Genomic DNA, 14,988 nt, shown 5'->3' with positions numbered 1-14,988 from the left:
AGGAATTGTACTGTTTGATTGTCACAGGGAAGAAGGATCTCCTGTGGCGTTCTGACCTGCATCTTGGAACCAGTCTGTTGCTGAAGGTACTCCTCAGGTTGACCATTGTGTCATGGAGGGGGTGAGCTGTATTATGCAAGATGCTCTGCAGTTTGAGGAGCAATCTCCCCTGCAAGACCACTTCCATGAATCCAACTCCACCCCCAGGACGGAGCCAGCCTTCCTGATGAGTTTGTACTTCCCTCACCGACTCCAACCTCACCCACACGGATTGCACTGCCCTCCACTCACTCTGCGCCAATCCCAACCTCGTCGTCTAACCTGCAGACTAGGGCAGTGCCATCGTGGTTTGGCAGACTGACCCCTACCTTGCTGAATTCATCAATTTCATCCACATCCACCCTGCCCTCAAATTCACAGACCGTTTCTGACACCTCTCCCCCCTTTCATCATCTCTCGGTTTCCATCTTGGGAGACAAACTATCCACTGATATCTACTACAAACCCAAGGACTCCCATAGCCCCCTGAACTATACCTCCCCCCATCCCCCCCACCGTGTCTCTTGTAAGAATGCCATCCATTTCCCTCGGTTTCCGGCGCATCAGATGAGACAATAGACAATAGACAATAGGTGCAGGAGTAGGCCATTCAGCCCTTCGAGCCAGCACCGCCATTCAATGCGATCATGGCTGATCACTCTCAATCAGTACCCCGTTCCTGCCTTCTCCCCATACCCCCTCACTCCGCTATCCTTAAGAGCTCTATCCAGCTCTCTCTTGAAAGCATCCAACGAACTGGCCTCCACTGCCTTCTGAGGCAGAGAATTCCACACCTTCACCACTCTCTGACTGAAAAAGTTCTTCCTCATCTCCGTTCTAAATGGCCTACCCCTTATTCTTAAACTGTGGCCCCTTGTTCTGGACTCCCCCAACATTGGGAACATGTTTCCTGCCTCTAATGTGTCCAATCCCCTAATTATCTTATATGTTTCAATAAGATCCCCCCTCATCCTTCTAAATTCCAGCCCAATCGCTCCAGCCTTTCAACATACGACAGTCCCGCCATTCCGGGAATAAACCTAGTGAACCTACGCTGCACGCCCTCCATAGCAAGAATATCCTTCCTCAAATTTGGAGACCAAAACTGCACACTTAGTTTTCACTTAGCTTCCAGGACATTAGAGATGTCCTCCTTCTCTAAGAAACAGGGCTTCCCCTATCCCCTCCGCTAGTGAGATTGCTGGAGCCCTTGCTCACATCCCCTTTATTTCCTGCACATTTGCTCTCATCACACCCCTCATAGATAGAATAGAGGGAGTGTCCCCTCGGTCCTCAGCCTTCACATGCACATCATTCTTTGATATTTCCACCTACAATGCGGTCCTACCATCCGTCACAACTACCACCGCACCCTTTCTGATTTGCACAAGGACCACTCTCTCCGTACTCCCTCTTTCGTTCACTCCTCCCCACCCATTCCTCCATCTCCCCAAGCACTTTCCCTTGCAGTCGTAGAAGGTGTTACACCTATCTCTACACCTCCACCCTCACCACCTTCCAGGGCACCAATTGAGACCTTTTTGAAGTGTGGATGTTGTTCAGTGGTGCAGCAGTGGTGAAACTGACTCACTGCATCAGCGTCCTTCATACAATCCTGACCCTGTGTGTCAATGTGTGAAGTTTGCACATTCTATCTGCATGAATCCTCCAGTTGCTCTGATTTCCTCCCACATCCCAAACGTGTGTGGGTTGATGATTTAATTGGCCGCTGTAATTTGTAGGTGGGTGGAGTGAGAATATGGTGGAATTGATGGGCCTGTGAGACAGAACGAGTTACTGGGAAATAAGTGGAGGAATCGGATTATCAGCATAGGGAGTGCTAGCATAGTCTATGAGTTCAATGACCTCCTTTTACAAGTTAGCAAGGTCATGAACAGAAAGCAAACTGGGCTGTAGTTTCTTTGTAAATGCATAAAGTTGAAAACCAGGGAAGTGAGGCCAATCTCATACCTTTTGTCTTTTCATCTCTGGCCTTTGTCCAACCATCTACCTATCACCCCCCCCCCCCCCCCCCCCGCGCTCATCTTCATCTGTATCCACCTATCACTTGTCAGGCTTTGTCCTATCCATCTACTCTTCCCACTCCACCCCCAACATAATCAGTCTTACAAAGGGTCCTGATCTGAGGTGCCACCTATCCATGTTCTCCAGAGATGCTGCCTGACGCATTGAGTCACTCTAGCACTATGTTTCTTTTTTGGTAAATGAGCATCTGCAGTTCCTTGTTTATACATTGATCTTGTTTTGGGCCACACATGTTACTAGACACATCACAGTGCTTTTACAACAAGCTGCATATTTTCATGAATTTCTGGAAATTTAATGCAGATTTCATTTAATTAAATTTATATTTCTCATCTCCTGTGGGGGGATTCAAAATCCTGGATCTAATATCATCAGGCCTTTTGATACATCCAACAACTTAATAACTATGTTTTCTCTAATACTCCTTATAAAATTGTAAAGCTAACTGGAGTTGTTTTTGTTACAGATGCTTCACATTGGAAGGCAAGTTACATGGTGAGGCGTGATTGTAATTTGGCAAAGGGAACTATTGGCCTAGAATGTCATACTCATGTAACTACAGTGATATTTGACAGGACACTTAGAAGGGAATATGTTGCTCGAGAACTCAGGATAAGCACTGGGCAGCCGGTCCTATTTCACATTTGGCCGTCCACGGAGGTTGCTGCTGTAATTGGGAACGAGGTGCGGAGCAGACTCGATGGGCCAAATAGCCTAATTTTGCTCCCAAGTCCTATTGTCTATGTGGCTGGCCAGAGCCGGTCAGGACAGTTCCACCCTGTGGCCACTGGAGGGCGCCAAGAACAGCAATTTGGAATTTGACAGCTTGATCCAAACCAGAGCCAATGACAAAACGTGTCTCGCCGGCACTTATACCAACACCATCGGCTGTGAAAAACAGTTGATCATGGCTCCTACAAATTTTGCTGGGGGCTGCCTTAAAGTGTACAGAAAGTTCCATCGGCACAGATTGTGCGAGCTGTTGAACAGAGGATAAGGCTTGTTTTGAGCTCCATTGCACCCTGTGAATAGACTGCTGCAATATAGGCACCCAGGCAGAAGACACGTGCCACAAGCACCCATCGTCTCAATACATCAAAAGACATTAGACAGGTACCTCGATAGGAAAGGCTTAGAGGCATATGGGCCAAAAGCAGGCAGGTTGGACTAGTGTAGATGGGGCACCTTGGTCGGCATAGGCAAGTTGGTCTGAAGGGCCTATTTCCATACTGTACGACTATGGCTAAGTCAGATTGGAGACACCCTAAAGGTCTCTCTGATAAAGCTGTCCCATCAAACTCCCAGCATAACTGAGACTGGACCAATGCTTTAAAAAAGTTCAGTATGATTTCACTTCCCTTTTACTCTATACTTCTGTTGATAAAGTCCAAGACTGTTAGCCCAGATTATTCATTCAGCTAGAGATCATGGAGCCTCCATTTCACTGTCCCAGCTGAGTTCTTCCAACATTTCTGTTTTTGTAACAGATTCCAGCATCTGCAGATTTATTTACTTTGCAGAAGAGTCAATTGTTCAACGGAAATCAGTTTATTTTATAAAATGTGTAGAATTTAAAATATAACTACATTTAAATAGTGAAAACGTGTGCAAAGTAATTGATGGGAAGGCAATGGTCAGTCTGCGATTATCAGCTCGTCCACTCCCCAGTCTTCGTAGCTCCCATCCGGCAGATATCGTCGGATAATGATTGGAATTTTTCGTGCTCTGGAAGGCAAGAGTAATTGCTGTCTTTAGGAAACAGTTGAACAAAATCAGGGAGCAGTGAGTGCAGTTAAGTAAGGAAACATGTAACAAATAAATTCTCATTCATGGAGCAGAGAAGGTCAAGTTTGGCAGTGGTGTAAGAAAATCAAGAGGATATGGGGAAACTGCTTTTGTTGAAAGGTCAGCTTTGAGGTTTAAGATAATTGTCGAAACGCTCATAGGCGAGCCGACAGGAAATTACTTTTACACAACAGGTTGTTGCAATCTGGATCCCCTGCCTGCTTTCAACTCGTCTCTAACGTGATATTTACAATAGCTTTAGATTAAAGTGATCCTCCAGTTTTCACGCAACATCTTATTTCGTGAACAAGACATCTTTTACTTTGCAAAAACAAAGAGCTGCAGGAATTCAGTGAGGGACTCAGCAGGTCAAGCAGCATCAATGGAGGGAAATGGACAGAGGCCATTTCTGGTATGGACACCCTCAGACAGTCTGAGGTGGGGTCCCAACCCAAAACGCCGTCTTGTCCATTTCCCTCCACAGATGCAGACAGATTGCCGAGTTCCTCCAGCACTTTGTTTTTTTTGCTCAAGATTCCGGCATCTGCAGTCTCTTGTGTCTCCATCTTTTACTTTGCCCTGTGCCCGGTGGGTATTTCAGTGACAACCTTCCACACCAATGCCTCCTGCTGGCTGGGTGTAAACGCCGACTGTCAGGCCTGCAGCTGCTCTAACTGAGCAGCCATTGAGCAGCTCTGGGGAAAATCAGGAGAAGTGGAGCTAACAATCACTGCTTCATGCACAGGAGGTTCCAGTCCCATCGCTCCAGTGAAACGAGGTGTCCCACTATCCAAAAAACATGGTATTCCGACATAGAGCACAATGCAAAGGGCAAAGTCAAGGCAATCAGTTCACTGCTGCATCCTTGCACAATTCATTTCTGGGACATGCCCACAGCCCAGGAAAATGTGATGGACCTTCTCGAACCACAGCTGGTTGATACTGCACTGCGTTGGTGTAGGACACTGATAGTGGGTGGCACGGTGGCGCAGCGAAAGCTGTTGCCTCACAGCGCCAGAGACCCAGGTTCGATCCTGATTACGGGTGCTGTCCGTACGGAGTTTGAACCTTCTTCCTATGACCACGTGGGTTTTCTCCAGGTGCTCTAGTTTCCTCCCACATTCCAAAGACATGCAGGTTTGTAGGTTAATTGGCTTCTGTAAATTGTTCCCAGTTGTAGGATAGAACTGGTGTACAGGTGATCGTGGTGAAATTCTGCAATATATTCATGTCATAGGAGCAGAAGTAGGCCATTCGTCTCATCGAGTCTAGTCCGCCATTCGATCATGGCTGATTTATTTTTCTGCCTCATCCCCATTCTCCTGTCTTTTCCCAGTAACCTTTGACAAATGTACTAATCAAGAACCTATCAATCTCCTCTTAGAAATACCCAATGACGGCCTCCACAGCCATCTGTGGCAATGAATTCCACAGATTCACCACCCTCTGGTTAAAGAGCTAAATAATCTTACGAGTCATTAATTGCAAAGCAGGCCAAAGCAGGGAGGAAAAGGAAGGGCGGCCAGGCACTGATGCTGGGACTTACTTCAGCTCTTTCATTGCGATCTGCAGTGGGTCCGTCTCTCCTTCCAGCTCAACCATGACTGGGGCGCACATTCTGTAAGAGAGAGGAGCTGATGAGTTGCACTGTGCGCTGGTTACTCTTGCAGCCGAGCACCTGCAGTACAGCCACACATCGCTGAGTCAGTGGTAGAGTTGCTGTTTTACTGCGCCAGAGACACGGGTTCGATCCTGACCACGGGTGCTGACTGTACGGAGTTTGTACGTTCTCCCCGTGACTTTTCTCTGGATCTCTGGTTTCCTCCCACACTCCAAAGAAGTACAGGTTTGTAGGTTTGTAGGTTAATTGGCTTGGTAAAATTATAAATTGTCCCTAGTGTGTAGGATAGTGTTAGTGCGCGGGGATTGCTGGTGCGGATTTGGTGGGCCGAAGGGCCTGATTCTGCACTGTTTCTCTAACCTTAGCTCCAGTCCTGCCATAGAAGTGGCTCCCAACCTTTGTCACCTGTGGCTGAAAATCGACAAAAGAGTCTGTTTCCACGCTGAATCTCTGATGTCTAAAGTCATTGGAGTCACATCGGGGGAGTAAATACTTCTAGTTTTTGGATAAATTCCAGATGGAAGTGGAGGCTAGAAAAGACCACGACCAATCAGGACGGGCAACAAATGACCTCAGGCAGGGTGGTGCCCTGTTAGGCCCATTGTTGGCCAGGGAGGGAAACAAGGTGCTGAACTGTGGAACTAGTTAAATGTGTGGAGGATGGGAGCAAGGAGGTTGCGGAGGGAAGTGTTAGTAAAAAATTAGAGAATTCAACATTCATACACCCAGGTGAAATATGAGGTGCTGGTACTCCAATTTATGTGGCTACACTCTAGCAATGGAGTTGGCCTAGGATGGAAAGGTCAGTATGGAAATAGGACGGGGAGTGGAAATGGATCGCAAGTGGGAGATCCCGTAGGCCCAAGTGGACCGAGCGTACCTTAGCTTCAGTGTAAGTGGGTGTTTGATGCTTGGTTTGTCCTGAAGTCCTGTTGTTTTTTTAACTAAAAATTATTGAATCAATTATTTACAATAATATTTACAGTACGAAATAAATCAAAATAAAACCCACCACCACAATACAAGACAAACAAATATACTAAATAAACTACTATACAACTATATTGCAATCCTTATTGAGGATGCATTCAATCCCTCCCCCCCAGGGCCTGTTGCCATGCTACCTGCCTCTGTGAATCGACAGTGTCCTAGCAAGAAAGTATGGCCAATCGTTCAGTGCACAGTGAGGCAGCGGCGATACTCACGCTATCTGCAGCGCCCGTGTTCCCAGTACTCGAGCCCTCTCGTACTTTGTCATGTAGGACGTGGTGATCCTTTTCAGATTGGCCTGATGCCCGTCTGCCGCGGGGAGAATCTCCACGTTCTCGCGGTCTTCCTGAAAAACAGGTCAGGACATGGAAGAAAAATCAGGCACAAAGTGCTGGAGTAACTCAGCGGGTCAGGCAGTTTCTCTGGAAGACATGGATTTGATTTTTAAAAGCTGAAGCAGTAAAATGGGCCCAAAGGAGCAATTTTCAGGAAAAATAATTAATTTACTCGTTACGGTCAAAAATTGGGCTAGGTGTTCCCAGAACCATTTCAGAGAGCCACCAATATTCTGCTCTGAAGATACACAAAATGCTGGAGCAACTCAATGGGTCAGGCAGCATCTCAGGAAAAAGCAATAGGTGATGTTTCGGGTCAGAACCCTTCTTCAGTCTGAAGTTGCTCCAGCGCTTTGTGTCTATCTTCGGTACAAACCAGTATCTGCAGTTTCTTCCTACACAATATTTTGCTTTGTATCAGACAGCCCCACGTTTCTCTTCCCTCCCCAATCCCTCTATTTATTCCTCCTCCAGGCAGTAGCAGTCATCAACAAACCCCAAAATAGATGTCATTCAGTTTGCTTTGGGCTCTCCCCCACACAAATATTCCATTTTTTCTCCTCATCCTTCTTCTTTGTTGCACACTTGCTTTCTAAATCCTGACAAAAGGTGATCAAACTGAGACATTAACATGCATATATCCATGTGCCTATCTAAAAGCCTCTTAAACGCCACTATCGTTTCTACATTCATCCTGGCAGTACGTTCTAGGCCCCCATCACCCTCTGTGTAAAGAGATGATCGCTGACATCCAACAAATACAGTTCCATATCATGACAGTAGGCCATCAGCCCATCAGGTCCATGCTACTCTCAGAGCAACCTCACCAACCCTCTTCCTAATTTGAGGAAGGACATCCTTACTATTCAGGCAGTGTAGCGCAGGTCCACGAGGTTAATCCCCGGGATGGCGGAACTGCCATATGAGGAAAGATTGGAAAGACTGGACTTGTATTCGCTGGAATTTAGAACGATGAGAGGGGATCATATAGAAACAAATAAAATTATTAAATGACTGGACAAGCTAGATGCAGGAAAAATGTTCCCAATGTTGGGGGAATCCAGAACCAGGGGCCACAGTCTAAGAATAAAGGGGAGGCCATTTAGAACTGAGATGAGAAAAAACTTTTTCACCCAGAGAGTTGTGAATTTGTGGAATTCTTCCTGCACCTATTTTCTATGGTTCTTTCCTGTATGCTATTCTTTCTCACATGCCTCTGAATTCCACTCCAGACTCGGAAGTGGCTCTGAGCCCAGATTGAAGGCGAAGAGAGCTAGGCACTGAGACCAGGTTGCTGCACTCAGCAGGACATCAGTATCGCCACTCACCTCCTCCACATTATCCAAGTCATCCATCGCTTCATCTTCATCTGCATCGTCAAAATCATCCCCATCGAAGCTGGAATTGGAGAAAGGGGAGTCAGCTGAATAAACCCAGATCAAGATCAATTCTGTTGAAAGGTCACTGATCTGAAACATTACTCTCTTTCCACAGACGCAGCATTATTCGCTGAGCTTTTCCAGTATTTTTAGTTTTAATAGACCAAGTGGACCCGTTGGGGCTCCTCGTAGAGGGGGGACAGTGAAGGGGAGAGGGTGTCACTGACCTCGGCCCCGTGGCGTCAGCGCTACAGCCAGAGCGAGCTGTGGACTGAAAACCTCTCCTGTATTGGTCTCCCTCACCCCCCGCACTCAATTCCCCTTATCCCCCCCTCCTCTCCCCCACTCCAGTGCCCCGTGCGTGCAGCGCTGATTGCCGGCGGGCAGCGCGACGGTGGGAGGCGCGCACAAGATGGCGGAGGAGGAGGAGAGTGGCCGCCATTTTTGTGGAGTCGTCGACGACGCCGTTGGTAGAAACGGCAGCTGGAGGAGACGCGGGAGGAGGAGGAGAAGAAGTTGCTCGCTGGGGGTTGTATTGCGGTGATGGTGCGGGGCGCTGGGCCCAGGCGGGAGCGGGGACTCGATGACGCCGGGTGAACAGCAGCTTGGCATGTGTCCGAAGCCACCTGATGTAGTTCACACTGGCAGCTGCATCTGGACCCAGTAGCAGTGATCACTGAACCTCGACAACTCCTGCACCATGTACCAGGGAACCTCCTCCAATTCTACATCCCACACCAGAGAAGATTTACAAGGATGTTGCCAATCTCGAGGGCCTGAGCTCGAGAGGGGAGGTTGAGCAGGCTAAGACTATATTCCTTGGAGCGCAGGAGGATGAGGAATGATCCTATAGAGGTATACAAGATCACGAGAGGAATTGATCGGGTAATTGCAGTCTCTTACCCAGTTTAGGGGAATTGAGAACTAGAGGACATAGGTTTAAAGTGAAGGGGGAAAGATTCAATAGCAACCTAAGGGGTAACTTTATTACACCAAGGGTAGTAGATATAGAACGCACTGATGGAAGAGGTAGTTAGACAATAGACAATAGGTGCAGGAGTAGGCCATTCAGCCCTTCGAGCCAGATGATCACTCTCAATCAGTACCCCGTTCCTGCCTTCTCTCCATACCCCCTCACTCCGCTATCCTTAAGAGCTCTATCCAGCTCTCTCTTGAAAGCATCCAACGAACTGGCCTCCACTGCCTTCTGAGGCAGAGAATTCCACACCTTCACCACTCTCTGACTGAAAAAGTTCTTCCTCATCTCCGTTCTAAATGGCCTACCCCTTATTCTTAAACTGTGGCCCCTTGTTCTGGACTCCCCCAACATTGGGAACATGTTTCCTGCCTCTAATGTGTCCAATCCCCTAATTATCTTATATGTTTCAATAAGATCCCCCTTCATCCTTCTAAATTCCAGTGTATACAAGCCTAATTGCTCCAGCCTTTCAACATACGACAGTCCCGCCATTCCGGGAATCAACCTAGTGAACCTACGCTGCACGCCCTCAATAGCAAGAATATCCTTCCTCAAATTTGGAGACCAAAACTGCACACAGTACTCCAGGTGCGGTCTCACCAGGGCCCGGTACAACTGTAGAAGGACCTCTCTGCTCCTATACTCAACTCCTCTTGTTACGAAGGCCAACATTCCATTGGCTTTCTTCACTGCCTGCTGTACCTGCATGCTTCCTTTCAGTGACTGATGCACTAGGACACCCAGATCTCGTTGAACATCCCCTCTTCCTAACTTGACACCATTCAGATAATAATCTGCCTTTCTATTCTTACTTCCAAAGTGAATAACCTCACACTTATCTACATTAAACTGCATCTGCCATGTATCCGCCCACTCACACAACCTGTCCAAGTCACCCTGCAGCCTTATTGCATCTTCCTTACAATTCAACTACCCCCCAGCTTAGTATCATCTGCAAATTTGCTAATGGCACTTTTAATCCCTTCATCTAAGTCATTAATGTATAGTTAAGGCAGGTTATATCATAACATTTAAGAGACATTTAGTCAGGTACATGGATAGGGCAGGTTTGAAGGGATATGGGCCAAACATCATGGTTTCATGGTATTGGGGGTAGGGTACTGACATGGATAGAAAATTGGTTGACAGACAGAAAGCAAAGAGGTCCCTTTCAGAATGGCAGGCAGCGACTAGTGGGGTACCGCAAGGCTCGGTGCTGGGACCGCAGCTATTTACAATATACATTAATGACTTGAATGAAGGGATTAAAAGTAACATTAGCAAATTTGCAGATGATACAAAGCTGGGTGGTAGTGTGAGCTGTGAGGAAGATGCTATGAGGTTGCAGGGTGACTTGGACAGGTCGTGTAAGTGGGCGAATGCATGGCAGATGCAGTTTAATGTGGATAAGTGTGAGGTTATCCACTTTGGTGGTAAGAATAAGAAGGCAGATTATTATCTGAATGGTGTCAAGTTAGGAAAAGGGGACGTACAACGAGATCTTGGTGTCCTAGTGCATCAATCACTGAAAGGAAGCGTGCAGGTACAGCAGGCAGTGAAGTAAGCCAATGGAATGTTGGCCTTCATAACAAGAGGAGTTCAGTATAGGAGCAAAGAGGTCCTTCTGCAGTTGTACAGGCCCCCAGTGAGACCGCACCTGGAGTACTGTGTGCAGTTTTGGTCTCCAAATTTGAGGAAGGATATTCTTGCTATTGAGGGCGTGCAGCGTAGGCTTACTAGGTTAATTCCCGGAATGGTGGGACTGTCATATGTTGAAAGACTGGAGCGGCTAGGCTTGTATAGAATTTAGGCTTGTATAGAATGGAATTTAGAAGGATGAGAGGGGATCTTATCGAAACATATAAGATTATTAAGGGGTTGGACACGTTAAGAGGCAGGAAACATGTTCCCAATGTTGGGGGAGTCCAGAACCAGGGGCCACAGTTTAAGAATAAGGAGTAGGCCATTTAGAACGGAGATGAGGAAAAACCTTTTCAGTCAGAGTTGTAAATCTGTGGAATTCACTGCCTCAGAAGGCAGTGGAGGCCAAGTCTCTGAATGCATTCTTAAGGATAGCGGAGTCAAGGGGTATGGGCAGGAACGGGGTACTGATTGAGAATGATCAGCCATGATCACATTGAATGGCGGTGCTGGCTCGAATGGCCTATTCCTGCACCTATTGTCTATAAACACAGGCATGTGGGACTAATGTAAATGGGACACGTTGATCGGTGTGGCTAAGGTGTGCCAAAGGGCCTGTTTCCATGTCCATGACCCCCAGAGTGGCAGAACCATTACACCAGCTGGATACTGCACCTGTGTGCAGCCTTCTGGACAGCCCGGCCTACTGCTCTGGACCCAGTGGGAAGGAGGCGCTGTAGGTGACAATGCAGTTACCCACCCCGGCCAGTGGGGGCGGTATAATGACCCACCCCGGCCAGTGGGGGGGGAGATAATGACCCATCCCGGCCAGTGGGGGGGGGGGGGGGGAGAGGGTGTATAATGACCCATCCCAGCCAGTGGTGGCGGTATAATGACCCATCCCGGCCAGTGGGGGTGGTATAATGACCCATCCCGGCCAGTGGGGGGGGGGGATAATGACCCATCCCGGCCAGTGGGGGCGGTATAATGACCCATCCCGGCCAGTGGGGGTGGTATAATGACCCATCCCGGCCAGTGGGGGCGGTATAATGACCCATCCCGGCCAGTAGGGGGGGGGGTAATGACCCATCCCGGCCAATGGGGTGGGAGTGGGGTATAACGACCCATCCCGGCCTATGTGGGGCTGCTGCGGGCCGGGCGCAGCGAGTCCAAACCCCTGAACTCCGCTCCACGCCGCAGCGCGAAAGATGGAGCAAGCAAGCAGGTTGGCGGCGAGTTGCTGAGGACGGGCGCAAGGGCTGCGGAGACTCACTTGTCCTCATTGTCCGACATGGTGGCAGCGTCCGCACACCTGCTACTTCCTCAGCAACGGGCGCCGAGGGTCTGAGCCACACCTTCCGGGTCAGAGGTTGCCGGCTCCGCTGCTGACGTCACCGCCGTCGGCGCGTTGCTAGGGGCTGTCCGCCATCTTGCGCCGGGCCCAGCGGAGCAGGTAACTAGGGAGGGCCGCCCACGCATGCACTTGGTCAACGGCACTCCGCGTCTGTTATTCCCACTCCCCCGCAGACCTCTGCCTGGCCGCTCTCATCCGGCCCGGAGGCGGCAAAACCCACAACCGACTGCAGCAGCTCGGCCGTTGGGCTGTGGGGGTGGAGGGTCGGGCTGTGGGGAGAGGATGGGTCGCTTCCCCAGCCAGGTACTACCTTTCATGGTCTCGACCCTCCACAGCCGCTGCCCTGCCCGACCCGACCCTTCCCCTGGGTCCCCGCCGCTGGCGGGATTCCTCCCCAACACCCTCCGTCCTGTCGACAAACTTACCCTCATTCTGCTAACGCACCATCAACGTGAAAGATTCATCCTCTCTCAGCACAGAGACCACCTGGCCCTCGACGACATTTTGCTCCTCACTAACCGCATCTTTTAGCCCGGTCTTGTTCGATGAGAAGAATTTTAATGCACCTTGGTACATGTGATAATAAAGAAACTGAATTTGCCCTAATGCAATTTTCTTTCCATCTTCAGCTGCTGCATTTGTGATGTCCTCCAACACTTACAGTTCTCGGTTCAAACTGGTGTCCAAATCATCTACATCCCCATTCTACACTCGGGGTGCCTGACAACACTTCCGTGAATAGGGCTCCCATCCCACCATTGTCCACAGTTCTGTTAACCATGTCCTCCGTAAGGTCTTGACCCAAAACGTTACCCATCCTTTTTCTCCAGAGATGCTGCCTGGCCAGCTGTTACTCCCCGAGGGATAGGGTTCCCTTGCCTTCATCTTTCACCCCACCATCCTCCACATTCACCAGATCAACCTCTAATTTCTGCACTTTCATTGCGATGTCATATCCTCCTCTTTTCTCCTGGTTCACCTTTCCATCTGCAACAAACGCCTACTCCCCAACTCACTGCAGCTTTCCATGCAATGGCAGCATATGCCTCTGCCCTCTTCTTCCCACTTACGTGCGACCACAATATTTCTCCAGCACTTTTCCAATTAAGTGTACTGCATTTGGTGTTCAAAATTGGTGGACATTAAAGTCACCGATATACAACACAGAAACAGTTCAAACTCCACACAGGCTGAACCTGTGCTTAATATTGCACAATTTCCCTTTCTCCTCTTAGTTGCGATGAATGAGTCGTTACCATCCTCAAACCCAGCACCACAACCATTCCCATTATTCTCTCCACCCCTTTCTCTACAATTTAAAACATATTTGATTCCAACTTTTCATAGTTCAAATAAAAGGTCATGCAACTGAAACATCAACTCACACTCTTTCCACAGTTGGTGCCTGATGTATTTAGTATTCGGTATGTTCCCAACTCATCTTTTGGATACCATTTGATGCTGACACGTAGAATTGTAACTTTCTCACTCACAGGTTCCTTGCAACTGCTATGTCATGCATGTCTAATTCAATTGTAGAAGGCCAAACGTACTGTACTTCTCTGCATTAGAGATATTTCATAATTACTGCCAGATTGTTCCGAACAGAAGGCAGGAACCAAATTGAATGGCGGTGCTGGCTCAAAGGGCCGAATGGCCTCCTCCTGCACCTATTGTCTATCTAGGACCATGTAAGAGGTGGTCTGGGGAAATTAAGAAATTGTATTTAAAGAGGGTGCATACTCAAAATTAAACCCCTTAACAATTATTTTTCCTAACCTTCCCAATTTAAAAACTAAACTGACAATGAAAGCTCAACTAACATGACTGTTGGATCTCAATTATGAAAGTTTGTTGGTCATTATTTGTGAGGTTCATCTGGGAAATCAAGCGCATAGCACCGATCATTTCAGAGACTCAAGGACAATATCAACGCTCAAACCGCTGTGTCTGAAGAGGTGCTGTCGGTCTTGCTGAGTTACTCCAGCATTTTGTGTCTATCTTTCCACTAGTTCAGAGGCCTACTACCATTCAGGATGCTCATGGCCAACATTATACTTCAAACCAATCTGATCTTCACCTAGGTCATCCCTCTCCTCACACTCATCTTTTATCTAAAATAAGTCACCAGAGATACATTCAACCCCATTTCTACCCCAATATCTTGAAGTCGATTGCTCTGGATATAACTTTGAACTTGCTTCACTTTCACGGAAAATTGCACAATGCTGCCAACTGTGGAAAAGTTGGGGAGGCAGGAAAGAAAGATTCACCCCAGCCACCTAAACATTAGAGATCCCAATCTAGCTAAATCAGCTTGAGAATCTCCAAGAGGGACACAGGTTTAAGGTGAAGGAGAAAAGATTTAATAGGAATCTGAGAGGTAACTTTTTCGCATAGAAGGTAGTGGGTGTATGGAACAAGCTGCCAGAGGAGGTAGTTGAGGCTGGGACTATCATAATATTTAAGAGACATTTGGACAGGTACATGGATAGGATAGGTTCAGAGGGATATGGGCGAAACACAGGCCGGTGGGACTAGTGTAGCTGGGACATGTTGGCCTGTTCCACACTAAGACTCTGACTTTAGTAATAGACCTCTCCTATTCAAACAGCACAATTCCCACTTCCCACCTCTGGTCATCCAAGATTTGCCTTGAGGACTTCTGACTTTGCTATGGCTAATCAGAAACCATAGCAGCTCTCCAAGAAAAGTATCCTTGGCTTCAAACCAAACAGCAATTCCTTTCCCAGTTCCAACATTTTTATAACCATTTTATAAAAGACTTGAGAATCTTCTCATTTCTGGCAGCAGGGTCC

The 14,988-nt window shown here is 48.0% G+C and overlaps 1 protein-coding gene across 1 annotated transcript; it reads right to left on the bottom strand.

Annotated features, from left to right (window-relative positions):
* Positions 1-3,614: 3,614 nt before the first annotated feature.
* Positions 3,615-12,185, bottom strand: polr2f (RNA polymerase II, I and III subunit F). Its single transcript, XM_078430517.1, has 5 exons — positions 12,089-12,185; positions 8,145-8,214; positions 6,697-6,827; positions 5,417-5,488; positions 3,615-3,810 (listed from the first exon to the last, which is right to left on the bottom strand). Exons 1-5 carry the CDS (start codon positions 12,106-12,108, stop codon positions 3,720-3,722), a joined length of 384 nt encoding a protein of 127 aa, XP_078286643.1. The 5' UTR covers positions 12,109-12,185; the 3' UTR covers positions 3,615-3,719.
* Between the last annotated feature and the right edge of the window lie 2,803 nt (positions 12,186-14,988).

This window comes from Rhinoraja longicauda, chromosome 40 (genome assembly GCF_053455715.1).
Source record: "Rhinoraja longicauda isolate Sanriku21f chromosome 40, sRhiLon1.1, whole genome shotgun sequence".
Taxonomy (NCBI): domain Eukaryota; kingdom Metazoa; phylum Chordata; class Chondrichthyes; order Rajiformes; family Arhynchobatidae; genus Rhinoraja; species Rhinoraja longicauda.
The sequence above is the reverse complement of the archived record's forward strand: the minus strand, read 5'-3'. Positions and strand labels throughout refer to the sequence as shown.